General features: G+C 39.6%; 1 protein-coding gene across 6 annotated transcripts in view; it reads left to right on the top strand.

Annotated features, from left to right (window-relative positions):
* The window catches only part of SACS (sacsin molecular chaperone), a 137,306-nt gene extending 112,425 nt beyond the window's left edge, over positions 1-24,881 (top strand). For 5 of the 6 annotated variants that reach the window (XM_057490271.1, XM_057490272.1, XM_057490273.1 and 2 more), the window contains 2 exons: positions 7,593-7,619; positions 11,998-24,881. In XM_057490271.1, coding sequence (XP_057346254.1) covers positions 7,593-7,619; positions 11,998-23,552 — 11,582 coding nt within the window. In that variant the 3' untranslated portion in view covers positions 23,553-24,881. The remainder of the gene's footprint in view (positions 1-7,592; positions 7,620-11,997) is intronic. The other variant, XM_057490278.1, reaches the window with a different exon arrangement.
* Positions 24,882-26,856: the final 1,975 nt, after the last annotated feature.

Genomic DNA, 26,856 nt, shown 5'->3' with positions numbered 1-26,856 from the left:
CTTCTTTATCTCTTGTTACTTTCTTTGTTTTGAAGTCTATTTTGTCTGATACTAGTACTGCAACACCTGCTTTTTCTTCCCTATTGTTTGCATGAAATATGTTTTTCCATCCCTTGACTTTTAGTCTGTGCATGTCTTTGGGTTTGAGGTGAGTCTCTTGTAAGCAGCATATAGATGGGTCTTGTTTTTTTATCCATTCAGTGACTCTGTGTCTTTTGATTGGTGCATTCAGTCCATTTACATTTAGGGTGATTGTCGATAGGTATGTACTTATTGACATTTTAGGCTTTAGATTCATGGTTACCAAAGGTTCCAGGTTACTTTCCTTACTATCTAAGAGTCTAACTTAACTCAGTTAGTATGCTGTTACAAATACAATCTATAGGTTCTTTTCTATTTCTCCTCCTTTTTCTTCCTCCTTCATTCTTTATATATTAGGTATTAAATTCTGTACTTTTTGTCTATCCCTTGATTGACTTTGGGGATAGTTAATTTAATTTTGCATTTGCTTTGTAATTGGCTGTTCTACTTTCTTTACTGTGGTTTTATTGCCTCTGGTCACAGCTATTCAACCTTAGGAACACTTCCATCTATAGCAGTCCCTCCAAAATAGACTGTAGAGATGGTTTGTGGGAGGTAAATTCTCTCAGCTTTTGCTTATCTGGAAATTGTTTAATCCCTCCTTCAAATTTAAATGATAATCTTGCCGGATAAAGTAATCTTGGTTCCAGACCCTTCTGCTTCATGGCATTAAATACATCATGCCACTCCCTTCTGACCTGTAAGTTTTCTGCTTAGAAGTCTGTTGTTAGTCTGATGGGTTTTCCTTTGTATGTGATGTTATTTCTGCCTCTGGCTGCTTTTAACAGTCTGTCCTTATCCTTGTTCTTTCCCATTTTGGGTCCCTTGTGTTGGGGGATCTGTGGATCTCCATGACCTGACAGACTATGTCCTTCCCCAGACTGGGGAAGTTTTCAGCAACTACCTCCTCAAAGACACTTTCTATCCCTTTTTCTCTCTCTTCTTCTTCTGGTGTCCCTATAATGCGAATATTGTTCCACTTGGATTGGTTACAGAGTTCTCTCAATAGTCTTTCATTTTTAGAGACCCTTTTTTCTCTCTGTGCCTCAGCTTCTTTGTATTCCTCTTCTCTAGTTTCTATTTCATTTATTGTCTCCTCCACCATATCCAGCCTGCTTTTAATACCCTCCATCCTGCTCTTCAGCAATTAGATCTCCAACCTGAATTCATTCCTGAGTTCTTGGATGTCTTTCCGTACCTCCATTAGAATGTTGATGATTTTTATTTTGAACTCCCTTTCAGGAAGAGTCATGAGGTCTATATCATTTAAATCTTTCTTGGAGTTATATTAACAATTTTACTCTGGACAAGGTTCCTTTGGCGTTTCATGTTTGTACATGGCGCCGTCTAGTGTCCAGACGCTCTATTCTGGAGCTGCTGAGCCCCTGAAGCAATGTCGGGGGTCGCAGGGGAGCAGGTACTGGTGCCTGGGGGGAGGAAAGAGCTGTTCCCCGCCTCCCGGCTGCTGTGCCTGTCTCCACTGCCTGAGCCAGTGGGCCGGTCACACAGGTATAAGTTTTTGTCCCAGAGCAGCCAGATATGGATCCCTGCTTTCCACAAGCAGCCGGAATCCCAGTCTCCCCAGGAACTCTGCCTGTATTAACTTTCCATGCGAGTCTCATGAAAGCACCATTAAATGTAGGTTTGTGCTCCCAGAGCAGATCTCTGGAGCTAGGTATTTAGCAGTCCCAAGCCTTCCACTCCCTCCCTGCTCCGTTTCTCTTCCTCCTGCCAGTGAGCTGGGGTCGGGGAGGGGCTCAGGTCCCGCAGAGCCACAGCTCTGGTACATTACCCCGTTCGGTGAGGTCTGCTTTTTTCTCCAGGTGTGTGCAGTCTCATGCCATCCTCTTTCCTGTTGCTCTCTCAGGATTAGTTGCGCCAACTATTTTTTCTAATTGTATCCAGTTTTAGGAGGAAGCCTCTGTCTCTCCTCTCACACCGTCTTTAATCCCTATTATTTTTATACTGTTAGTTCTAGGTAAAAAATAGGTTTTGATATTAATTTTTTGTTATGAAAGTTTGAATGTCATGGGAGCTGATGGGGACCCTATGAACGTCACCCTGGCTTTCCTTCCCTGAGACTAGAATCAGTGAAGAGATATGCAGAGAGGGGAGTCCAGCGGACAGATGTCAGAAATCACCCCATTTTACTGATAATTCTGATATTGGGGATCATGCCTTATGGCAAGCAGTGGATGGCTACTGTTGAATCCAGAATTAAGTGGATTATTAGCCCGCCAGTCTAGTCACAGACAGCACTAGAAGAGCACAGGCTTCCCTACCCGGGCTGCCCCTGCAAAGGGGAGCCTGGAGAGCAGCCCTGAGAGACTTCCTGAGCAGGTGGGGATTCCTTTTCCAAATTTACCAATCAGTTAAGTCATTCCATGTTCTGGTGGCATGAGACAGAAGCAGGGCATTAGTGTGGGAATAGAGAGGCCAAGAGTTATTATTATTATTATTATTATTTTGCATTAAAAATATCTATTTATTTATAAGCTCTCTGTCTTTGTCTCCTTGACACGGCTGTGAACTTGAAGCACAGGTGCTTTGTGTCCATCTCTGTGCTCCGTAGTCTAGCACAGGGCCAGGCACATTGTCGGGGTGTAGGATGTCTGCTTTTTGGATGAGCAGAGACACCGAGGAGCTTCTCGGTCCATGTTGTGCTGTTGGCCTGCACAGCTGTTGAGGCCTGACTCTGCTTACAGAATGAAATACTCCACACAAGGGGAAACTTAGTGATGGACAGAATCCCAAGAGGAAGGTCGTCTCAGAGGGAATGATGGATGGAAGGGACAGCCCGGGGAGTCCCGCACCATCTGTGCCTCCGACCCGAGGTGAACGTGGGATTCAGTGAGGCCCCTCCCATGACAGTTCACCCTGGTGGGACACTGCTCACTGGGCGGCTCTGGTTTGCATCCCAGTTTTCCTTGGAGACTTGAATGGATAGGTGGCATCATGGTGTGCAGTGGGAGAGCCATCACTCATGTGCACAGCTAGGGAAGTAATGACGGGGAAGATGAGACATGCCAAAAAGCCTTGTCTAAAACGAGCCTGCTGGTCACAGGCTGCGGGCAGGTGAGCTGCTCTGTCGGAACCATAGGAAGGCAGAGGGTGGCGGGCACGACATGCTTCAGAGCATGTCGGAGTTTTGCATAGCAAGAGTTATTATTTTGATAGTAGGAAGTATCACAAATATGTAACAACATTTGACATTTTTGCTATAAATAATGACTGATTGTTTCGCTGACAATCAAATGGACTTTTATTTACTGATTTTCAGTAAAAATTGGCCAGTTTTGAAAGTACTGCTGCATAAATTGAAATGTGATGTTGCAATGGGTACTTCTCTAATTCGATAGCTCAAGCAAAATCTGTGTCATTATTTGATAGTTACCTTTATACTTGTATTACATTCAGAACTCTGAGCTGAATATTAACTTATTGCTTACATTATCACAGTTTACATCTACTGTACATTTCCCATTAGCAATTAAACATGTTTCAGTCTTTCCCATTTGGGAGAAAACAGAACAAACCCTGACTTTGGTTTCTTTTCTTGCATTGCATCATAGTCCAGCTTCTGGAGAGAGCAGTGGACACTTATTATCTATGCTTCCTCATCATCCATTAACTTTGCAAACAGGCTTTTGCTTCTACTATTGTTCAAATAAAATTGCCTGGCTGAGGTCACCAATTAATGATTTTTTTATTATTAAATCCAGTGGGCTTTTGTTCTTTTTACCTGATCTCCCTGAAGCTTTGATACTATTGATCACTCCCTCTTTGAACTCTTTGTCTTTTATAATACCATTCTCTCTTGGTATCCTTATCTTGCCTGTTCTCGGAATTATTTGTGAATTCTTATTCCTTAGTTTACCCCAGTGTATGGGAGCTCCTACTTATTTTGTCTCTGTTTTCTTTGAGTGCATACATTCACTCCCCTGTACCCACCATCATGTGTGCGTGCTGACCTTCATGTCTTCAGGTGCCACCCCAGTCCCAGGGCCCAGTGTAGTGGTTACAAACCTGGATTTCACTGTCACACAAATCTGGGCTCAAACACGGCTCCTTCATTGTGTGACTCTTTGAGCTTCTGTTTTCTCATTCATAGCCTGGTAATACAGTAGCATCCTTCCATCAGAGTATATGTGGGGCCATCACGATCAAGTTACATAAAGTGCAAGATTGCTCTATTACAAGGTTTATGAAATGAGAATAAGGGTTGAATGTAGGATGGCAGGCACTTGCAAGTAAACTTTTATACAATTTTGCATTATTGCAGCAGGCATGTTATTGAAAAGCTCTATTGTAAAGTTATACTTATAGTAGCATTACTCTGAAGATCAGACAATGTCTACATAATATATACAGCTTAACACAGTCTCTGGCACATAATACATGCTGATAAAATGGCAGCTATTATCATTATCACTTGGAGTTCCATATGTATCTCAAAGCCAATGTTTTCGTAACTTGAATCGTCATCCTTTCCCCAAATCCCTTGCTCCTTCTGAATGATCTTACTGAGAAAAGTACCCATGGTCCATGGAGTTGCTCGAGAAGGAATCCTCCATTTGCCGTCTTTACTCCTCACAGTTTGTGGGTGGTTCTATTGGTTACGGTCTCTCTTGGACCCTCCTGTGAGCTGTACTGTGGCTCCTGTGTTTCCTGGGGCGTTACCGCTGCTCCCTCCTCGTGGCCTCCCTCCCTCCGGGGCCTGCTATTCACCTGATCGTGTCCCTCCTCTGCTGGCGCTGCCCTGCCAGTGCTGATCCTTCAGGATGACCTAGTCCTGTTAGTGTGGAAGGTGGGGCTTCCCATGACCGTGAGCTGCCGTCCTGTTGGCACTGGGTCACTCAGTGTCCCTCATCTGTTCTTGCCATTCCAAGCAGGGCGGTTGGGGGAACTTGAGTGCTCCCTACTCTCGTGAGAGCAGAGCCCTGTCAGGTGTCCCACCGTGCACACAGAGCCTGCTTCAAGGTGAGTGCTTGGAACAGACTTTTTAAATCTGAATGAAGTTTCCTCATATCTGTGTTTTTGTACATGGTACAAAACTTAGAATACTCTTTCCATCCTTCACTTGGTCTTGATAACTTCTCTTCATCCTTGATAACTTGTATTCACCCTTTAATATTCAGCCCACAAGTCTCGCCGGAGAGGCTTCCTTCACATTCCCTGTGCCGTGCTGGACCACAGCACCCTCGAGGGCAGGAGCAGTCTCCTCTTCCGTTTTTGTGTTCCCAGTGCATGCACCCAGTTGGGTGCACGAATGCTCTCATATCCTGGGTGCAGTGGGCACAGTGCTGGGGACACAGGCACCAGGCGAAAAGGCAAGTCTTGAGATTGTATCTGTGATTTAGTATTTCTTTTCCAAGTAAGTATCTTCTGTTACCTCGTTTGTTCTCTACGGCAATGAGAGAATAGAGCTTATGCTATCACTTCATTGGAGAGATGCAGACATGAAAGAGTTTGAATACTTCTGTATTAAGTTACTTCAGTAATCGGGTGCCTATCAGAAATTGGGGAATAGTTAGAAGAGCAGCTAAATTGGTTTTGGAGGAAATAAATAGAAAAACAAAACAGTTAAGTCAGACAAATTATAGCAGTGCCTAATAGGCTGGCACCAAGATCCTATTTCTATTTAAAATTTTTCCATACCTATTTATTACATATGGCTTCATGCCTTGCTCCATTTCATGACCAAAGATTCTTCAATAAACATTTGTTTGAATTTCCCTATGTACCAGGCATCATGCTAGATGGAGATAATATAAAGATGAATAAAACTGAAGGCTCTAACAGCTGAGTGGAGACAGCAATGCACATTACATTGTAATTCTTTATGACAGGCCCTCGGTCAAATAATCACATTAGGATAAGAAGGAGGGGGGCATGCATTCCATCTCAGTTTTAGGGGGGTACTGCAAACTTCATGGCCGGGGGGTAGTGTATTGACTTTGTCCACTTAGACACAACTTTGTGGTGATTCATGCGTTCATCACAGAGATAATGACATCGCATATAGGTATGTAGAGATAGATCTTCAGAAAAAGTAACAATTTTAGATGCCAACTTCAGGCATATAGATCAGCAGTATTCCAAGGTTTTGATGCAAGCTTTGTGCCATGAGGATGTTCTGGGTCAGTATTCACAGCTACTTGTTGAACAAAGGTCCGTGTTTTCTCCCTCCTGACCCCACCTTCCCCTTCATTCAGGTCACATCACTCCCCACCTGAATGTGAAAATAACTTCAAAAATCTCCCTACATCCTTTCTTGCCTCTCTAGTTCATACAGCATGGTACTGCTAGGACTGTCTCTCTAAAATATTATTTGCTCACTTACGAAAATCTTTCAAAGGTTTCCCTTTTTTCTTTGGAACAAAGGCCAAAATCCTTAACATTTCCTATGAAGCTCTTCATTATCTGGCTTCATTTCCAAGTGTTGTAAAGATACCTGGTACATGGAGGGGGCCTATCAGTGTTTGCTGTTTCGGTGATGATTATTAATAACCTCCTTCATTATCTCCCTTGAGCTTTCTCAGATTTGGAAGGCAGCATGCTTTTCCCTCCACGGGTTTGGCACACCTGCTCTCCTTCCCCATCCGTCATCTCGCTACCTCATGCTCACCTGCACATGGTGCCTGTGGACTGACAGGGCCTGAACTCCTCACGGCCCTGATACATTCCGGTTTAATCACTTAGAATAATTTAACTAATACCTGCCGTCTGCATTACACTATGATACAGGTCTGGCACCATGTCTGTTTTGTTCATCTCTATGTCTCTAGCCCTCAGTCAGTATTGACTGGCTGGCAAGAGTGCCTCTACAGCGATTGAAGGGCCTTAGGGTTAGAAGAGCTTCAGTTCCTTTGGGAGGACCAGTGGTCTCTGTATTAGCCACCCAGGTTAGCCAAAGGCACCCAGATATACAAACATCTCACAGTTGTAGAGATGTACTTGGCCAAATGCTTGCTTCAGGCAGAGCAGTTCTCTGAAGTTTGTAATTATTGGGGGTTACTGTAAACAAGCGGTGGAAATATATGATAAGACCTCCCTTTATCACGAAGTCAGAACTAATGCATCCTCACCTTGTAGAGATACTCCAAAACTTTAAAAAAATCATATAGCTTTCCTTTCTTAATTCTTATCTAGACTGTCTGAATATTATATGATGATAGCCTGAACAGAAATCCCATTGGGAGCTTATCAAATAACTTTTTGTTATGAAAATGTAATTTATGCATGTAGAATACATATTCCTTGCTTCTTTGCTTTCTTTCTGACTTAAGGTGTTCTGTCTTTATGTAGTTTGGATTTATTGTGCATGGAAATTCATTTTAAATCTTAAATGAATATTCTGTTTAGAGTTTTTCTTATGGCTTTTCATTTGCATAATGACATGTAAAGATTCTGCAGACAGTCTTTTCTTAAGATTCAGAATAATACCTGTACCATTGTGAAAATTGTGACAATTCTGACTTTTCCTAAGAATGGATTTAATTATATTCTAGCACAACAACTTCTCTGGGGATATTCAGGTATGATAACTGACTAAATGTTGTGTTTATTTGTAGCTTGAAGTTTTTGTTCGTTTGATTCTTTGAATACTGGTTTTTCATTTACCTAAATAGCTAGGAATTATGTCAATTTTTTTTTTCTGATTATAGTAACTATTAAAGGAGAGACGAAACTAATATAGATACATACATGGTTGTTATACATGCCATAATAAAAAAAAACATTTAAATGACTTGTAACCATTCATTTCATAACATTTAGTCTCAAATGAAAGAATTATGCTGAAATTTGTATTTGAAGCTGTGGTACTAATGGGAAAGAGAAAGTGATTGCACCTCTGTTACAATACACATGTATATTAAGATTAAAAAGGATAGAGGGGAATGAATTTTGGGCTCCGAGACTAAAGTGAGAAGACCTTGGAGCCCTGCCGTGAAGCAGGGCTTCACGTGCTGACGTTGGGGACAGCAAGGAACCCCTGTCCATGGCACACTGGGAGGACAGCAGCCACACAGCTTCCATTAGGAACAGTCGCTGACTGTTCTTACAATACATAGTGAACCATGCTGTGGACTCTGTTTTTTTTTAATTAATTAAGGTATCATTGATATACAATCTTTTGAAGGTTTCACATGAGCAATACTGTGGTTTCAACATTCACCCATGTTATCAAGTACCCCCCCATCCCCTGGCCTCATTGCAGTCACTGTCTATCAGCATAATAAGATGCTATAGAGTCATTACTTGTCTTCTTCGTGCTGTACTGCCTTCCTCATGACCTACCTATAATTGTGATTGCTAATTATAATGCCCCTTAACCCCCTTCCCCCGCCCTCCTTACCCACTTTCCCCAACCCCTTCCCTTTGGTAACCACTAGAAAGTCCCTCTTGGAGTCTTTGAGTCTGCTGCTGTTTTGTTCCTTCAGTTTTGCTTTGTTGTTGTACTTGTGGATTCTTTTTTTTTAAGTAGGAAGTTTTTGACTCACCTTGTTGAGTTGACTCACCTTCTCCCAGTTCATGTTTCACTTGGAAAATTAGAGGGTGCAAGATTTGCTTAATGGAAATTCTTTGTATAGTAAATTTTATTTTTGGAGTCAATCTATTCTTTGAAGCAGGCTGTACCTATATTAAAATTAACTTAGAAACCAAGTCATTGTTACACTGGTAATTCACGTAAATATTGAATTTGGTTTCTCGTTTAGTTTGTATTAAAAGTGGCTTATTCACAGCTACTATGACTATATAGTCTTAAACCTTAATCAGTGTATCTTTTATACTCAAAGTGTAATGAAAGAGGAAAACAAAATCCTCATGGAAGCAGGCTGTGTAGTTATACCTGCCCTGGGACTCTGGGTTACGTCTGTGTTCTCTCTAGTTATTGTTGCATCTCCTGTTCAAGTTGGAAACTAGGAAGGCAGCAGCAGAAGGTCAGTGTTGACTTCTTGAGAAGAAATTTGGTCACCAGTGTATTTTTGAACCATCTCGGCGTGATCCACCTTAGCGTGGAGGTTTCTGCGGGACCTGCTTGCTGCTGCCACTGTGCCCGAGGAGTGCTTAGCTGGCACAGGGCTGCCTCCCTTCCTTTGGCTGCTCGTTTCCTTTTTCCCTTTTTGATTTCTTCAAGATTTGACTGATCTACAGATTACCATTGATTGGACCTTCACTCTATCACATACATGTTCCCAAAGAGATTTGGGTATCCGCACAGCGGAGCGTGGTCAGAACCCACCAGCCACCACAGCTGCCACCGCACTTTCTGCGCAAGGGAAGTGTAGGAAGCAGTTGCTTGCATGGAGCCGCAGAGCCCCAGAGCCGCAGAGCTGCAGAGCCCCAGGGCGCCAGAGCCCCAGGGCCCCAGAGCCCCAGGGCCTCAGAGCCGCAGGGCTCCAGAGCCGTAGAGCCCCAGGGCCCCAGAGCCCCAGGGCCCCAGGGCCCCAGGGCCCCAGAGCAGGCAGCGAGAGCCAGGCTGAGCGCAGTGACCTCCCTGTGAGTGAAGGCGTTCAGGGCCGGGATTGCGTGGTTAAGCGAATTTTGAAGTGCACTGTGATAGCCTATTTCCATCCATGTTGAAAATCTTTCTCAAAGTTAGTGCTGAACGTAAACATATACAGTAAAAAACAATGCAGTGCTTGAATAGGGATTCAGTGTGTTGATGTTATTTTGAACTGATCTATATACATAGTGAAGTGAAAAGTTGTAAGAAAGAATTCTTTCTAAATTAAGCAATCATATTTGATAATAGTTTAGATAAAACCTTTCTATGTCTAGGAACATTTGACACTATACAGTTACCCTCTTTTAACAGTGCTGATAATTTTAAAGGCTAGGCCACAAAACATAAGTCATTTATTAAAATGCAATAAAAATTGTTTTGCTGATACTGTTAGAGGTGCTTTACAATTTCAGTGGCTTTCTAACCTGGGACGTGAAGACTTATTTTCTATGTTAACATTTATACTTTTAGGGTGAAAAGCTAAAGGGCTTAATTAAATACAAAATAGAAGGAAACCAGGACTTTGAATTAAACCAGTTTATGTACTCAGAATTGTGTCTTACTACAGTTTCTCTCTCCTTTATTTTCTGTTTTTTTTTTTTTTTTTCAGTTGAGCATGACTGGTGTGTTAGTTGCATGTTATATGTGGTGGGGGCTGTGTTTGGCATTTTATGTAGTAGATAATTTTCCTGAAGGTAGGTATGTATTCTATAAATCATGAAGTTTCATACAAGGGTATTAGGTGTGATTGTTTACAAAGTGCATGTCATTTGCAGTTATTAACATAGAATATAGTGTGTTTAATCTTTTGTTTCTGAGTGTTCTGAATTTTAACTGCTAACTGTATTGTATCATTGGTATTATATCCTTGTCTTATTTATGATTTGGTATTTTATTATGTTAATTCAATTCAATAGGACATTGTTAAAATTAATTATAAAATTATATTTTAATGGGCTTTATAGACCAAAGAGGCTATGCTAGTTAGTTAGACCACTGACAAGATTTTACGATTTCTTAAATATTATTGTTTGAATTACCCTATATCATACAACGTAAAACTGAAAATATTCAGAACTTGGGTATTGACATCTTCTAAAAGTTGTAAAAGTGTGCCCTTGCTTAAACTTGTATGGCACTAATTTTAAAATGTCTCCTCATGAAAGATACTTTTCTTGGTAGAAGGTAGAGGTCTTTTCTTGATGTGTAAGTTGGTGAAATAAGGGTGTCCTTCCTTGGTTAAAAAATAATGATTTACAAAAGTTTTAAGGGCTTGAGTGTGAGCTCTTTTACGCCTTTTAAAGAAATAGTCTAAGGGTATAAAAATTGTACATATATAGGGAGAAAATGGAATGTTTTCTATAAGATTGAGATGCTTTTTATTTCTCTCTATGGGCAAATACATACTTATAAGGTATATAATGTTATCTTAAAATTTTGTTCCTACTGGTATCATAAATGCTCTGAGGTACAAAATGCACTTAGAAATAAAATGTTATTTTCCAAACCAATGGTTAAAAATCAGCAAAAACCTTTTTCCCCAGATAAAATTTTCTTAGTTTTCTCATTTATTAAACATCCAGCCCCTGCCCTCACTGTGTGCCTCTCTGGCTTCTGTGTCTTGTTCCTGAAGCATTTCTGCACAGTACCAGGGCTCTGAAGAACACACATTAGTAGGTCATTAGTAGCTATGTAAGATCTGCTTTGGGAAGGTGTGAGTTTGCTCCATCCTTGGGCATGTATGCAGAACAGTCTGGAGACCTAGAGCCTTATCCCCATCCTTTTTCCAGATGAGAGAATTCAAGTCCCAGGAAGATTAAGTGGCACCTAACTTACACGTGTACTTAGTGGAGAAAGGAAACTCCGCAGGTCTTGCCTCAGCTTTGGAAGCTGGTTGTCCAGACGGAGGCTCAGGCTTCGTGCCCCTTTGTTTAGCCCATGTGGCCACATGGCTCCTGGAACATGAAGAAAAGAAAATTCCTACTAGGTTTGCGTATAAATTACCCTTAAATAAAAGGATACTTATTTAAACTTTATCCACATTTTCTTTGGTGCTTTCATTTGTGGACAAACAACCACTAAGAATTACTTTCCATATTGATTCCATCTGTAGAACACTATAGGATAATTTTTGAAACACATGTAAATGTATTTTATATATTTATTTAAAATAAGCACTCCAGAGAGAATTATTTTTTCCTGTGGGTTATTATAAATATGGATGTATGTGTAGATTCTGTCTCATTATTTAAAAATTATTTAACTCAATTGTGTTGAATTTTTGCAATTTTACAGTATACTTAGAACTCTAAAATGACTTTCTAGTACTAATGTACAAGAATAGAAAGCTAAAAGGTTACAATAAAATTCTATGTATTTGTAACATTTCTGTATATGATTTACAGGAAGGCCATGTACTCAACTGCAGCTTCTAAATCCAGAACGATTTGCACGTCTTATCAAAGAAGTAATGAATACATTCTGGCCTGGCAGAGAGTTGATCGTTCAATGGTATCCATTTGACGAAGACAAAAATCACCCATCTGTTTCATGGCTTAAAATGGTTTGGAAGAATCTCTATATACATTTTTCAGAAGATCTGACTTTATTTGATGAGATGCCACTTATCCCCAGAACTACACTAGAAGAAGGTCAGACATGTGTGGAACTCATTAGACTCAGGGTTCCATCATTAGTCATTTTAGATGATGAATCTGAAGTCCAGCTTCCAGAATTTTTAGCAGACATTGTACAAAAACTTGGAGGGATTGTCCTTAAAAAATTAGATGCCTCTATACAACATCCACTTATTAAAAAATACATTCACTCGCCATTGCCAAGTGCTGTTTTGCAGATAATGGAGAAAATGCCATTGCAGAAATTGTGTAATCAAATAGCTTCGCTACTTCCAACACACAAAGATGCTCTGAGGAAGTTCTTAGCTAGTTTAACTGAGAGCAGTGAAAAGGAGAAAAGAATAATTCAGGAATTGACAATATTCAAGCGAATTAACCATCTCTCTGATCAGGGGGTTTCCTCTTATACAAAACTGAAGGGCTGTAAGGTCTTGCACCATACTGCCGCCCTTCCCGCGGACCTGCGGCTTTCTGTCTCCGTGATAGACAGCAGCGATGAAGCTACTATTCGCTTGGCAAACCTGTTGAAAATAGAGAAGTTAAAGACCACTAGTTGCTTAAAGCTTATTTTAAGAGATATTGAAAATGCATTTTACTCACATGAAGAGATAACACACCTTATGTTATGGATCCTTGAGAATCTATCCTCTCTTAAAAATGAGAATCCAAATGTGCTTGACTGGTTAATGCCATTAAAATTCATTCAGATTTCACAGGAACACATGGTATCAGCCAGTGAACTCTTTGATCCTGATGTAGAAGTACTAAAGGATCTCTTCTTTAATGAAGAAGAAACTTGTTTCCCACCTTCAGTTTTTACCTCACCAGATATTCTTCACTCTTTGAGACAGATTGGTTTAAAAAATGAATGCAGTCTCAAAGAGAAAGATATTGTGCAAGTGGCAAAAAAAATTGAAGCCTTACAGGCTTGTTCTTGTCCACAGGATATTCTTCTAAAGAAAGCCAAAACTCTCTTACTGGTTTTAAATAAGAATCATGCACTGTTGCAGTCATCTGAAGGAAAGATGACATTGAAGAAAATAAAATGGGTTCCAGCTTGTAAGGAAAGGCCTCCAAATTATCCAGGCTCTTTGGTCTGGAAAGGAAATCTCTGTAATCTTTGTGTACCACCAGATATGTGTGATGTAGCCCATGCAATTCTGGTTGGCTCTTCACTTCCTCTTGTTGAAAGTACCCATATACACTTGGAAAAAGCTTTAGGTATCTTCACAAAACCTAGTATCAGTGCTGTGCTAAAACACTTTAAAATTGTTGTTGACTGGTATACTTCAAAAACCTTTAGCGATGAAGACTATTATCAATTCCAACATATTCTGCTTGAAATTTATGGATTCATGCATGATCATTTAGATGAAGGGAAAGATGCTTTCAGAGCCTTAAAATTTCCTTGGGTTTGGACTGGTAAAAAATTTTGTCCCCTCACTCAAGCTGTGATAAAACCATTCCATGATCTTGACCTTCAGCCTTATTTGCATAGCGTGCCTAAAACCATGGCAAAATTCCACCAACTATTTAAGGCTTGTGGTTCAATAGAGGAGTTGACATCAGATCATATTTCCATGGTCATTCAGAAAATATATCTCAAAAGTGACCAAGATCTCAGTGAACAAGAAAGCAAACAAAATCTTCATCTTATGTTGAATATTATCAGATGGCTATATAGCAATCAGATTCCAGCAAGCCCCAACACTCCAGTTCCTATACATCATAGCAGAAATCCTTCTAAGCTTATAATGAAGCCAATTCATGAATGCTGTTATTGTGACATCAAAGTTGATGACCTTAATGACTTACTGGAAGATTCAGTGGAACCAATCATTTTGGTGCATGAAGACATACCCATGAAAACTGCAGAATGGCTGAAAGTTCCATGCCTTAGTACAAGATTGATCAATCCTGAAAACATGGGGTTTGAGCAGTCTGGGCAGAGAGAGCCACTTACTGTAAGAATTAAAAATATTCTGGAAGAATACCCTTCAGTGGCAGATATTTTTAAAGAGCTACTTCAAAATGCTGATGATGCAAATGCAACAGAATGCAGTTTCATGATTGATATGAGAAGAAATATGGACATCAGAGAGAATCTCCTAGACCCAGGAATGGCAGCTTGTCATGGACCTGCACTGTGGTCATTCAATAATTCTGAATTTTCAGATTCAGATTTTGTGAACATAACCAGATTAGGAGAATCTTTAAAAAGGGGAGAAGTTGATAAAGTTGGGAAATTTGGTCTTGGATTTAATTCTGTGTACCATATCACGGACATTCCCATTATTATGAGTCGAGAATTCATGATAATGTTTGATCCAAACATAAACCATATCAGTAAACACATTAAAGACAGATCTAATCCTGGGATCAAAATTAATTGGAGTAAACAGCAGAAAAGACTTAGGAAATTTCCTAATCAGTTCAAACCATTTATAGATGTATTTGGCTGTCATTTACCTTTGACCATAGAAGCACCTTACAGCTACAATGGAACTCTTTTCCGACTGTCCTTCAGAACTCAACAGGAAGCAAAAGTGAGTGAAGTTAGCAGTACCTGCTATAATACAGCAGATATATATTCTCTTGTGGATGAATTTAGTCTTTGTGGACACAGGCTTATCATTTTCACTCAGAGTGTAAACTCAATGTATTTGAAGTACTTGAAAATTGAGGAAACCAATCCCAGCTTAGCACAAGATACAATAGTAATTAAAAAAAAACCCTGCTCTTCCAAAGCATTGCATGTACCTGTCTTAAGTGTTTTAAAAGAAGCTGCTGAGCTCATGAAGACTTGCAGTAGCAGTAATAAAAAGGTTCCTGCTGATGTGCCAAAGTCATCTTGCATTCTTCAGATCACAGTTGAAGAATTTCACCATGTATTCAGGAGGATTGCTGACCTACAGTCACCACTTTTTAGAGGTCCAGATGACGACCCAGCTGCTTTCTTTGAAATGGCTAAGTCTGGCCAATCAAAAAAGCCATCGGATGAGTTGCCACAAAAAACAGTAGAGTGTACCACGTGGCTTCTGTGTACCTGCATGGATACAGGAGAGGCTCTAAAGTTTTCCCTGAGTGAAAGTGGACGAAGGCTTGGACTGGTTCCTTGCGGGGCAGTAGGAGTTCTACTGTCTGAAGTCCAGGACCAGACGTGGGCAGTGAAGCCACACGTTGGAGAGGTATTTTGCTATTTACCTTTACGAATAAAAACAGGGTTACCAGTTCACATCAATGGGTGCTTTGCTGTTACTTCAAACAGAAAAGAAATCTGGAAGACAGATACGAAAGGGCGATGGAATACCACGTTCATGAGACGCGTAATTGTGAAGGCTTACCTGGAGGCAGTCAGTGTCCTGCGTGACCTGGCCATCAGTGGGGAGCTAGTGGATTATACTTACTATGCAGTGTGGCCTGATCCTGATTTAGTTCATGATGATTTTTCTGTAATTTGTCAAGGATTTTATGAAGATATAGCTCATGAAAAAGGGAGAGAATTGACCAGAGTCTTCTCTGATGGATCTATGTGGGTTTCCATGAGGAATGTGAGATTTCTAGATGACTCTATACTTAAAAGAAGAGATGTTGGTCCAGCAGCCTTCAAAATATTTTTGAAATACCTCAAGAAGACTGGGTCAAAAAATCTTTGCGCTGTTGAACTTCCTTCTTCAGTAAAATTAGGATTTGAAGAAGCTGGCTGCAAACAAATCCTGCTTGAAAATACATTTTCAGAGAAGCAGTTTTTTTCAGAAGTGTTTTTTCCAAATATTCAGGAAATTGAACCAGAACTCAGAGATCCTTTAATGAATTTTGTTCTAAATGAAAAAGTTGATGAATTCTCAGGAATTCTTCGTGTTACTCCATGTATTCCCTGCTCTTTGGAGGGGCATCCTTTGGTTTTACCATCAAGATTAATCCACCCTGAAGGACGAGTTGCAAAGTTATTTGATACTAAAGATGGACGGTTTCCTTATGGTTCTTCTCAGGACTATCTAAATCCTATTATTTTGATTAAACTAGTTCAGTTAGGTATGGCAAAAGATGACATCTTATGGGATGACATGCTAGAACGTGCAGAGTCAGTAATGGAAATTAATAAAAGTGATCATGTGGCTGCTTGTCTAAGAAGTAGTATCCTATTAAGTCTTATTGATGAAAAACTAAAAATAAGAGATCCTAGAGCAAAGGATTTTGCTGCAAAATATCAAACAATCCCCTTCCTTCCATTTCTAACAAAACCAGCAGGTTTTTCTTTGGACTGGAAAGGTAACGGTTTTAAGCCTGAAACCATGTTTGCAGCAACTGACCTTTATACAGCTGAGCATCAAGATATAGTTTGTCTTTTGCAGCCAATTCTAAACGAAAACTCACATTCTTTCAGAGGTTGTGGTTCAGTGCCACTGGCTGTGAAAGAGTTTTTGGGATTACTAAGGAAGCCAACAGTTGATTTGGTTATAAGCCAATTGAAAGAAGTTGCAAAATCAGTTGATGATGGCATTACGTTGTACCAGGAGAATATCACCAATGCTTGCTACAAATACCTGCATGAAGCAATGATGCAAAATGAAATCACTAAGATATCAATCACTGAAAAGTTAAAGCCCTTTAGCTTCATTCTAGTTGAGAATGCATATGTTGACACAGAAAAAGTTGCTTTTCATTTGAATTTTGAAGCAGCACCATACCTTTATCAGTTGCCTAATAAATATAAAAATAATTTCCGTGAACTTTTTGAAAGTGTGGGTGTGAGGCAGTCATTTACTGTTGAAGATTTTGCCCTTGTTTTGGAATCTATCGATCAAGAAAAAGGAACAAAGCAAGTAACAGAAGAGAATTTTCAGCTTTGCCGGAGAATAATTAGTGAAGGAATATGGAGTCTCATCAGAGAAAAGAAACAAGAATTTTGTGAGAAAAATTATGGCAAAATACTACTACCAGACACTAATCTTAAGCTTCTCCCTGCTAAATCTTTATGCTACAATGATTGTCCCTGGATAAAAGTAAAGGATACCACTGTAAAATATTGTCATGCTGACATACCCAGGGAAGTAGCCGTAAAACTCGGAGCAGTACCAAAGCGACATAAAGCCTTAGAAAGATATGCGTCCAACATCTGCTTTCCAACACTTGGCACTGAATTTGGACAGAAAGAAAAACTGACCAGCAGAATTAAGAGTATCCTTAATGCCTATCCTTCAGAAAAGGAGATGCTGAAGGAACTTCTCCAAAATGCTGATGATGCAAAAGCCACAGAAATCTGTTTTGTGTTTGATCCTAGACAGCATCCAGTTGATAGAATATTTGACGATAAATGGGCCCCACTGCAGGGACCAGCGCTTTGTGTATATAACAACCAACCTTTTACAGAAGATGATGTCAGAGGAATTCAGAATCTTGGAAAAGGCACCAAGGAAGGAAATCCTTATAAAACTGGACAGTATGGAATAGGATTCAATTCTGTGTACCATATTACAGACTGCCCTTCTTTTATTTCTGGCAATGACATCCTGTGTATTTTTGATCCTCATGCCAGATTTGCCCCAGGAGCCACATCTGTTAGTCCTGGACGCATGTTCAGAGATTTAGATGCCGATTTTAGGACACAATTCTCAGATGTTCTGGATCTTTATTTGGGAACCCACTTTAAACTGGATAATTGCACAATGTTTAGATTTCCTCTTCGTAATGCAGAAATGGCAAAAGGTTCAGAAATTTCTTCAGTTCCATCATCAGACAGAATGGTCCAGAATCTTTTGGACAAATTGCGGTCTGATGGGGCAGAACTTTTAATGTTTCTTAATCACATGGAAAAAATTTCTATTTGTGAAATAGATAAAGCTACTGGAGCTCTAAATGTGCTGTATTCTGTAAAGGGCAAAATCACTGATGGAGACAGATTGAAAAGGAAACAGTTCCATGCATCCGTGATTGATAGTGTTACTAAAAAGAGGCAGCTCAAGGACATACCAGTTCAGCAGATTACCTATACTATGGATACTGAGGACTCTGAAGGGAACCTTACTACATGGCTAGTTTGTAATAGATCAGGTTTTTCAAGTATGGAGAAAGTATCTAAGAGCGTTATATCAGCTCACAAGAACCAGGATATTACTCTCTTCCCACGGGGAGGAGTAGCTGCTTGCATCACTCACAACTATAAAAAACCCCACAGGGCCTTCTGCTTTTTGCCCCTCTCTTTAGAGACGGGATTGCCATTTCATGTGAATGGCCACTTTGCTCTAGATTCAGCCCGAAGGAATCTGTGGCGTGATGATAATGGAGTCGGTGTTCGAAGTGACTGGAATAACAGTTTAATGACAGCTCTAATAGCTCCTGCATATGTTGAATTATTAATCCAGTTAAAAAAGCGCTATTTCCCTGGTTCTGACCCAACATTATCAGTTTTACAGAACACGCCGATTCATGTTGTAAAGGACACTTTAAAGAAGTTTTTATCATTTTTCCCAGTTAACAGGCTTGATCTACAACCAGATTTATATTGTCTAGTGAAAGCACTTTATAGCTGCATTCATGAGGACATGAAACGTCTCTTACCTGTTGTACGAGCTCCAAATATTGATGGCTCCGATTTGCACTCTGCAGTTATAATAACTTGGATTAATATGTCTACTTCAAATAAAACGAGACCGTTTTTTGACAATTTACTGCAGGATGAATTACAACACCTTAAAAATGCAGATTATAATATCACAACACGCAAAACAGTAGCAGAGAATGTCTATAGGCTGAAACACCTACTTTTAGAAATTGGCTTCAACTTGGTTTACAACTGTGATGAGACTGCTAATCTGTACCACTGTCTTATAGATGCTGATATTCCTGTTAGTTATGTAACTCCTGCTGATGTTAGGTCTTTTTTAATGACATTTTCCTCTCCTGATACTAACTGCCATATTGGGAAGCTGCCTTGTCGTCTCCAGCAGACTAACCTAAAACTTTTTCACAGTTTAAAACTTCTAGTTGATTATTGTTTTAAGGATGCAGAAGAAAATGGGATTGAAGTGGAGGGACTGCCCCTTCTCATTACACTGGACAGTGTTTTACAAACTTTTGATGCAAAACGACCCAAGTTTCTAACAACGTACCATGAATTGATTCCATCCCGCAAAGACTTGTTCATGAACACATTGTATTTGAAATACAGTACTATTTTATTGAATTGTAAAGTTGCAAAAGTGTTTGACATTTCAAGCTTTGCTGATTTGTTACCCTCTGTATTGCCTCGTGAATATAAGACCAAAAATTGTACAAAGTGGAAAGACAATTTTGCAAGTGAGTCTTGGCTGAAGAACGCATGGCATTTTATCAGTGAATCTGTAACTGTGAAAGAAGATCAAGAAGAAACAAAACCAATGTTTGACGTCGTTGTTGATACCCTAAAAGACTGGGCGTTGCTTCCGGGAACAAAGTTTACCGTGTCAGCCAGTCACCTGGTGGTTCCCGAGGGTGATGTGCTTCTGCCTCTAAGCCTCATGCACATTGCAGTTTTTCCAAATGCCCAGAGTGATAAAGTTTTTCATGCTCTCATGAAGGCTGGTTGTATTCAGCTTGCTTTGAACAAAATCTGCTCCAAAGACAGTGCATTTGTTCCTCTGTTGTCATGTCACACAGCAAACATAGAGAGCCCCACCAGCATTTTGAAGGCTGTACATTACATGGTCCAAAGTTCAACATTTAGAAGTGAAAAATTAGTAGAAAATGACTTTGAAGCACTTTTGATGTATTTCAACTGTAATTTGAGTGACTTGATGTCCCAAGATGACATAAAAGTTTTAAAGTCACTTCCATGCTACAAATCCATCAGTGGTCGCTATATGAACATTGCAAAATTTGGAACAAGCTATGTACTTACAAAAAGTATTCCTTCAGCGGAAGTGGAAAAATGGACACAATCATCATCATCTGCATTTCTTGAAGAAAAGATACACTTAAAAGAACTATACGAGGTGCTTGGTTGTGTACCTGTAGATGATCTTGAGGTATATTTGAAACACCTCTTACCAAAAATTGAAAATCTCTCTTATGATGCAAAATTAGAGCACTTGATCTATCTTAAGAATAGATTGTCAAGTATTGAGGAATTATCGGAGATCAAGGAACAACTTTTTGAAAAACTGGAAAGTTTATTGATAATCCATGATGCTAACAGCCGACTCAAGCAAGCAAAACATTTCTATGATAGAACTGTGAGAGTTTTTGAAGTTATGCTTCCAGAGAAATTGTTCATTCCCAAGGACTTCTTTAAAAAATTGGAACAACTTATAAAGCCCAAAAATCCAGTTGCATTTATGACATCCTGGGTGGAATTCTTAAGAAACATTGGGCTGAAATACATACTTTCTCAGCAGCAGTTGTTGCAGTTTGCCAAGGAAATCAGTGTGAGAGCTAATACAGAAAACTGGTCTAAAGAAACATTGCAAAATACAGTTGATATCCTTCTCCATCATATATTCCAAGAACGAATGGATTTGTTATCTGGAAATTTTCTCAAAGAACTGTCTTTAATACCATTCTTATGTCCTGAGAGGGCTCCTGCTGAATTCATTAGATTTCATCCTCAATATCAAGAGGTAAATGGAACACTTCCTCTTATAAAATTCAATGGAGCACAAGTAAATCCAAAATTCAAGCAGTGTGATGTGCTGCAGCTGTTATGGACATCCTGCCCTATTCTTCCGGAGAAAGCCACACCCTTGGCTATCAAAGAACAAGAAGATAGTGACCTTGGTCCACAAGAACAGCTTGAGCAAGTTTTAAGTATGCTTAGTGTTAACTTGGACCCCCCTCTCGATAAGGTCATTAATAACTGCAGAAACATATGCAGCATAACAACTTTGGATGAAGAAATGGTAAAAACTAGAGCAAAGGTCTTAAGGAGCATATATGAATTTCTCAGTGCGGAAAAAAGGGAGTTTCGTTTTCAACTGAGGGGAGTTGCTTTTGTGATGGTAGAAGATGGTTGGAAACTTCTGAAGCCTGAAGAGGTAGTGATAAATCTAGAATATGAATCTGATTTTAAACCTTATTTATACAAGCTACCTTTAGAACTTGGCACATTTCATCAGTTGTTCAAACATTTAGGTACTGAAGATATTATATCAACTAAGCAATACGTTGAAGTGTTGAGCCGCATATTCAAAAATTCTGAAGGAAAACAGTTAGATCCTAATGAAATGCGTACAGTTAAGAGAGTAGTTTCTGGTTTGTTCAGGAGTCTACAAAATGATTCAGTCAAGGTGAGGGGTGATCTTGAGAATGTACGAGACCTTACGCTTTACCTTCCAAGCCAGGATGGTAGACTGGTGAAGTCCAGCATCTTAGTGTTTGATGATGCACCACATTACAAAAGTAGAATCCAAGGGAATATTGGGGTGCAAATGTTGGTTGATCTCAGCCAGTGCTACTTAGGGAAAGACCATGGGTTTCATACAAAGCTAATAATGCTCTTTCCTCAAAAACTCAGACCTCGTTTACTGAGCAGTATCCTTGAAGAGCAGTTAGATGAAGAGACTCCCAAAGTTTGTCAGTTTGGAGCATTGTGTTCTCTTCAGGGAAGGTTGCAACTACTCTTGTCTTCTGAACAGTTCATTACAGGACTGATCAGAATCATGAAGCATGAAAATGATAATGCTTTCTTGGCCAATGAAGAAAAAGCCATAAGACTCTGCAAAACCCTTAGAGAAGGATTGAAAGTGTCCTGTTTCGAAAAGCTTCAAACGACACTGAGAGTTAAAGGTTTTAATCCTATTCCCCATAGTAGAAGTGAAACTTTTGCTTTTTTGAAGAGGTTTGGTAATGCGGTCATTCTGCTGTACATACAACATTCAGACAGTAAAGACATTAATTTCCTGTTAGCATTAGCAATGACGCTTAAATCAGCGACTGACAATTTGATTTCTGACACTTCCTACTTAATTGCTATGCTGGGATGCAATGATATTTATAGAATCAGTGAGAAGCTTGACAGTTTAGGAGTGAAATATGACTCTTCAGAACCATCTAAACTTGAACTTCCAATGCCCGGCACTCCAATACCTGCTGAGATTCATTATACTCTGCTTATGGATCCCATGAATGTTTTTTACCCAGGAGAATATGTGGGGTACCTTGTTGATGCTGAAGGTGGTGACATCTATGGATCTTACCAGCCAACATACACCTATGCAATTATTGTACAAGAAGTTGAAAGAGAAGATGCAGACAATTCTAGTTTTCTAGGAAAGATATATCAGATTGATATTGGTTATAGTGAATATAAAATAGTTAGCTCTCTTGATCTGTATAAGTTTTCAAGGCCTGAGGAAAGCTCTCAAAGTAGAGATAGTGCCCCTTCTACACCCACCAGCCCTACTGAGTTCCTAGCCCCTGGTCTACGAAGCATCCCTCCTCTTTCCTCTGGGAAAGAGAGCCACAAGACCTCATCTTCAAAACACCATTTCCCCAAAAAGCTTAAGGTGAATTCTTTACCAGAAATTTTAAAAGAAGTGACATCGGTGGTGGAGCAAGCTTGGAAGCTTCCAGAATCCGAAAGAAAAAAGATTATTAGGCGCTTGTATTTGAAATGGCACCCTGACAAAAATCCAGAGAATCATGACATTGCTAATGAAGTTTTTAAACATTTGCAGAATGAAATCAGCCGACTAGAGAAACAGGCTTTTCTAGATCAAAATGCAGACAGAGCCTCACGGCGAACATTTCCAACCTCAGCATCCCGATTTCAGTCAGACAAGTACTCGTTTCAAAGATTTTATACTTCGTGGAATCAGGAGGCAACGAGCCATAAATCTGAAAGGCAACAACAAAATAAAGAAAAATGCCCACCCCCACCTGGACAGACTTACTCCCAGAGGTTCTTTGTGCCTCCCACTTTCAAGTCCGTTGGCAATCCAGTCGAAGCACGCAGATGGTTAAGACAAGCCAGAGCAAATTTTTCAGCTGCTAGGAATGACCTCCATAAAAATGCCAATGAATGGGTGTGCTTTAAATGTTACCTTTCTACTAAGTTAGCTTTGATTGCCGCTGACTATGCTGTAAGGGGGAAGTCCGATAAAGATGTGAAACCAACTGCACTGGCTCAAAAAATAGAAGAATATAGTCAGCAACTTGATGGACTCACAAATGACGTCCACACACTGGAAGCTTACGGTGTAGACAGCTTAAAAACAAGATACCCTGATTTGCTGCCTTTCCCACAGATCCCAAATGACAGGTTCACTTCTGAGGTTGCTATGAGGGTGATGGAATGTACTGCCTGTATTATTATAAAACTTGAAAATTTTATACAACAAAAAGTGTGAAAATATTTTAAAAATCAGAGCTAGATCTTGAATGTGTTGTAACACAAATATGAAGTGCTGTACTTCCTTAAGCTTCATTGCCAGTTATTTAGGAATTGTGAAGCACAGTGAAGATTGTTTGGGAAGAATTTTGGAGTTGTTATTAACATGAATAGCAATAGGAGACCTTAAATGAATCCTGAAGAGAACTATTTTGAAGATAGTTGTAAACTGCACAATTGCTAGATGTATTTGAATGGCTAGGGTAGCACATTATTGAACTGCACTTTATGTAACCAAAGCTTAGCTGTTGTCAGATAGAGGTCTGTGTATGTCTCTGGTTAAGATGAAGTCATTTTATGTTTTTAACATGGTATTTTTGAAGGAGCTGTTGAAACACTGGACATATCATTGGTTTAAACAAGGGGAATTAAGTCTTTGGAGTTTCTCATTTCCTTAAATGGCTCCTCTTTGGATGAATTATTTTCTTATCAGCTGGATCTGATTATGAATTTGTTGCAATTTTACATCTTAAAAACTCAGTACATTTAAAAAATGGGACAGTGTTTTTATCCTGAATACTACTTGATGAAGAGTCTGGAGAGAGTACTCCTTGGGGTGCACTGAGTGCACTTTACGTCCTTATTTTAAATGGTTTACGCCTTATGTTTACAGACTTCCTTTCATGAAAATAGCATACGGAAAACTCGAAGCGGTGGCAGTTCTTTTCACCAGATGTTAATATTGCTTCCGGGAACTGCTTACCATAACATTTATCAACGGTTAGAACATATGCTTTTTGTTTGTACTTATTTTCCACAAATGTCATAATTTATATAGCATGGTTAAACAGGATGCAATCTTTTGTTGTCTAAAGGTGCTGCGATTAAAAAAAAGACTTTGCCTTTCAACATGGCACTTAGCGGAGCTTTTTGGATTTTACTTTGGGAACATTAAAAAAATCGTAAAATCATTGTGATAATATTCAGTTGTTTATATAAGAGGAACTGTCGGCTTGTATTTTCCCCATGAATGATTTAGAACTGACATTTAATTTTCATCATGTTTGAGTGTCTTACCATATGTATTTACTTTCAGATATTTCTTTTGCAGAATGTGAAAGGTAATGATAATTAGTTCATATAAGTATGCTGGCTGTAAATGAAGCTAAATATAATATTTTATGCAATTAAGGGCTTGTGGAACATATAAAAGTTGTTTTTCCTTTTATTGGTAATAAGGAATGTTTGTGCCTCCACTATTGTATTGCTTCTGGATGTGAAGCCATGTAATTATTTCTGCTATTATAATAAGTGCCATACTTTTAATAAAGTAAATGTACATATGAAATCATTGTAACTGGTATTTCCTGAGAAACAGTTCGCTGAAAACCAAACTTAGTATCTTCTCATATTAAGTTTGTATGTGGGTGTATGTGTGTCTATTGGAAATATTAGGTTAGAATTTTCCTATGTGTTCTCTACTGGAATTTTAGTAGGTTTCTTTTTATGATTGAATATAAAGTGCTCAATATGTACAGGTTTATTAAGTGCTCATTAATTTCTTTAAAAGTTTATTTCACCTTTTCTAAGGAATAACATTAGTTGATATGTAATATATAGATGTATTTGAAAATAGATACATTAAATAATGGTTCTTTTGTAGGTAGAGGCTGAATTAATATTCACCTTAATCTCAGGAGAGGGCTGCATGTCTGGTGCTAATTCACACTTGAACACTGACAGATAAGAAATGTTCATCTTTATACCTGAGCCTCAAGTCTTCACGTTTGGCAAGGCTGGGGCTGAGAGTTCTGTCCTGAGCTACCTGAATTCTGGATCTTCTCTTTCTTGGCACTTTCTTAAGGCGTACTTGTTACTTTGAAACTCAGCACTTGAAATATATTTTATTGATTTTGGATATTTGTGGTGTAGGCCTGCCACGTGGACTGCAGACTCACAAGCCACAGTCCCGAGTCAAGTCCTGGGAATAGATCTCTTCCCAGTCACTATCTGCATATCTCAGACTGGTTGTTGTTTCTCTGGTAGAACCCTGATCGGTACAAGACTAATTAAACTCTTGTGTAATTGCTCTTTGGCCTTTGTGATAGTTGATCTAGTTGGAATTTTATGTTTTCTCTAGGCTTTCTTAAAAAAAAAATGTAGGTTCAGAATCCCTTATATGAAACCCTTGGATCCAAATGTATATCAAAATTTAGATTTTAGAAAGTTAATACAAGTACATAATAACCTCATTCTCATCAGGGTTAGACAGCACCCTTTAATTAAACACAGTATTATTTCTGCAGTAATGCCTATGAATGTTTACTCAGAATGGAATCTATAGACCTGGTGCAGAGCCTCATCTAAATTTCGGTCAGGTTTTGCCATCAATAGTTCGCAGCACATATATTTGGAAAGTTTTCATTTTTTGGAGATTTTTAGATTTTCACATTAAGGTAATGAATTTTGGGCCTGAACTAATTTTGTATTTCATTATTTTGTGTTTTTTTCTTTATCCCTGTTTTGCTTTTCTTATTAAAAGGAAAATGAAGACTGCCGGCCGGTGTGGAGTAGCTGCTCCCGACGAGCACCTGGGCCATAGGCCTTGCGGCTCCCAGGAGTGGCTTCCGCAGCCGGACGAGGAGGGCCACACGTGTCCCCAGCAGAACTGGGTGAGAAGTGGGGCAGCGGGGGCGGGGCGCTGAGGGCTTGACAATGCTGTTGGTAAGATGTTTAGATAGTGTTTAATGAATAAAAAGTTCACAGGTCTGACTTGGGGATGTGTGGGATTTTCTTCCACTGGTTCCAGTCGACATTTTCTGTACTCCAAATGTTTCATAGATGTTGAGGATAAAATCTGTAGTGCTGATAGAAAAGAGCAATTACACAAGAGTTTACTTAGTCTTGTACCGATCAGGGTTCTACCAGAGAAACAACAACCAGTCTGAGATATGCACATAGTGACTGTGAAGAGATCTATTCCCAGGGTTTGACTCGTGCCTGTGGCTGGTGAGTCTGTAGTCCACATGGCAGGCCTACACTGCAGGCCGGAAACGCGCGGCAGGGGCTGGAGCTGCAGTCCACAGCTAGAGTTTCCTACAACTTTGGCTTCTCCAGGTTTTTCCCCCCCTTTTACCTTGCCCTAATATATGTGGCCTAAGGTAGTGTCATTCATTCATCCATTGGAGAACACCGATCCTGAGTGCGCTGTGCAGGCCTTGCCGGGCTGGAGGCACAGAGGGGACAGTGCCCCCTGGCGGCTGGTTTCCGTCACCCACAGACCAGAGAGCTGTCTACTTAACATCGGGAACCTAGTCGGCTTG

The sequence above is a fragment of the Manis pentadactyla genome, chromosome 2 (genome assembly GCF_030020395.1).
Source record: "Manis pentadactyla isolate mManPen7 chromosome 2, mManPen7.hap1, whole genome shotgun sequence".
In the NCBI taxonomy this organism is placed as follows: domain Eukaryota; kingdom Metazoa; phylum Chordata; class Mammalia; order Pholidota; family Manidae; genus Manis; species Manis pentadactyla.
The sequence above is the reverse complement of the archived record's forward strand: the minus strand, read 5'-3'. Positions and strand labels throughout refer to the sequence as shown.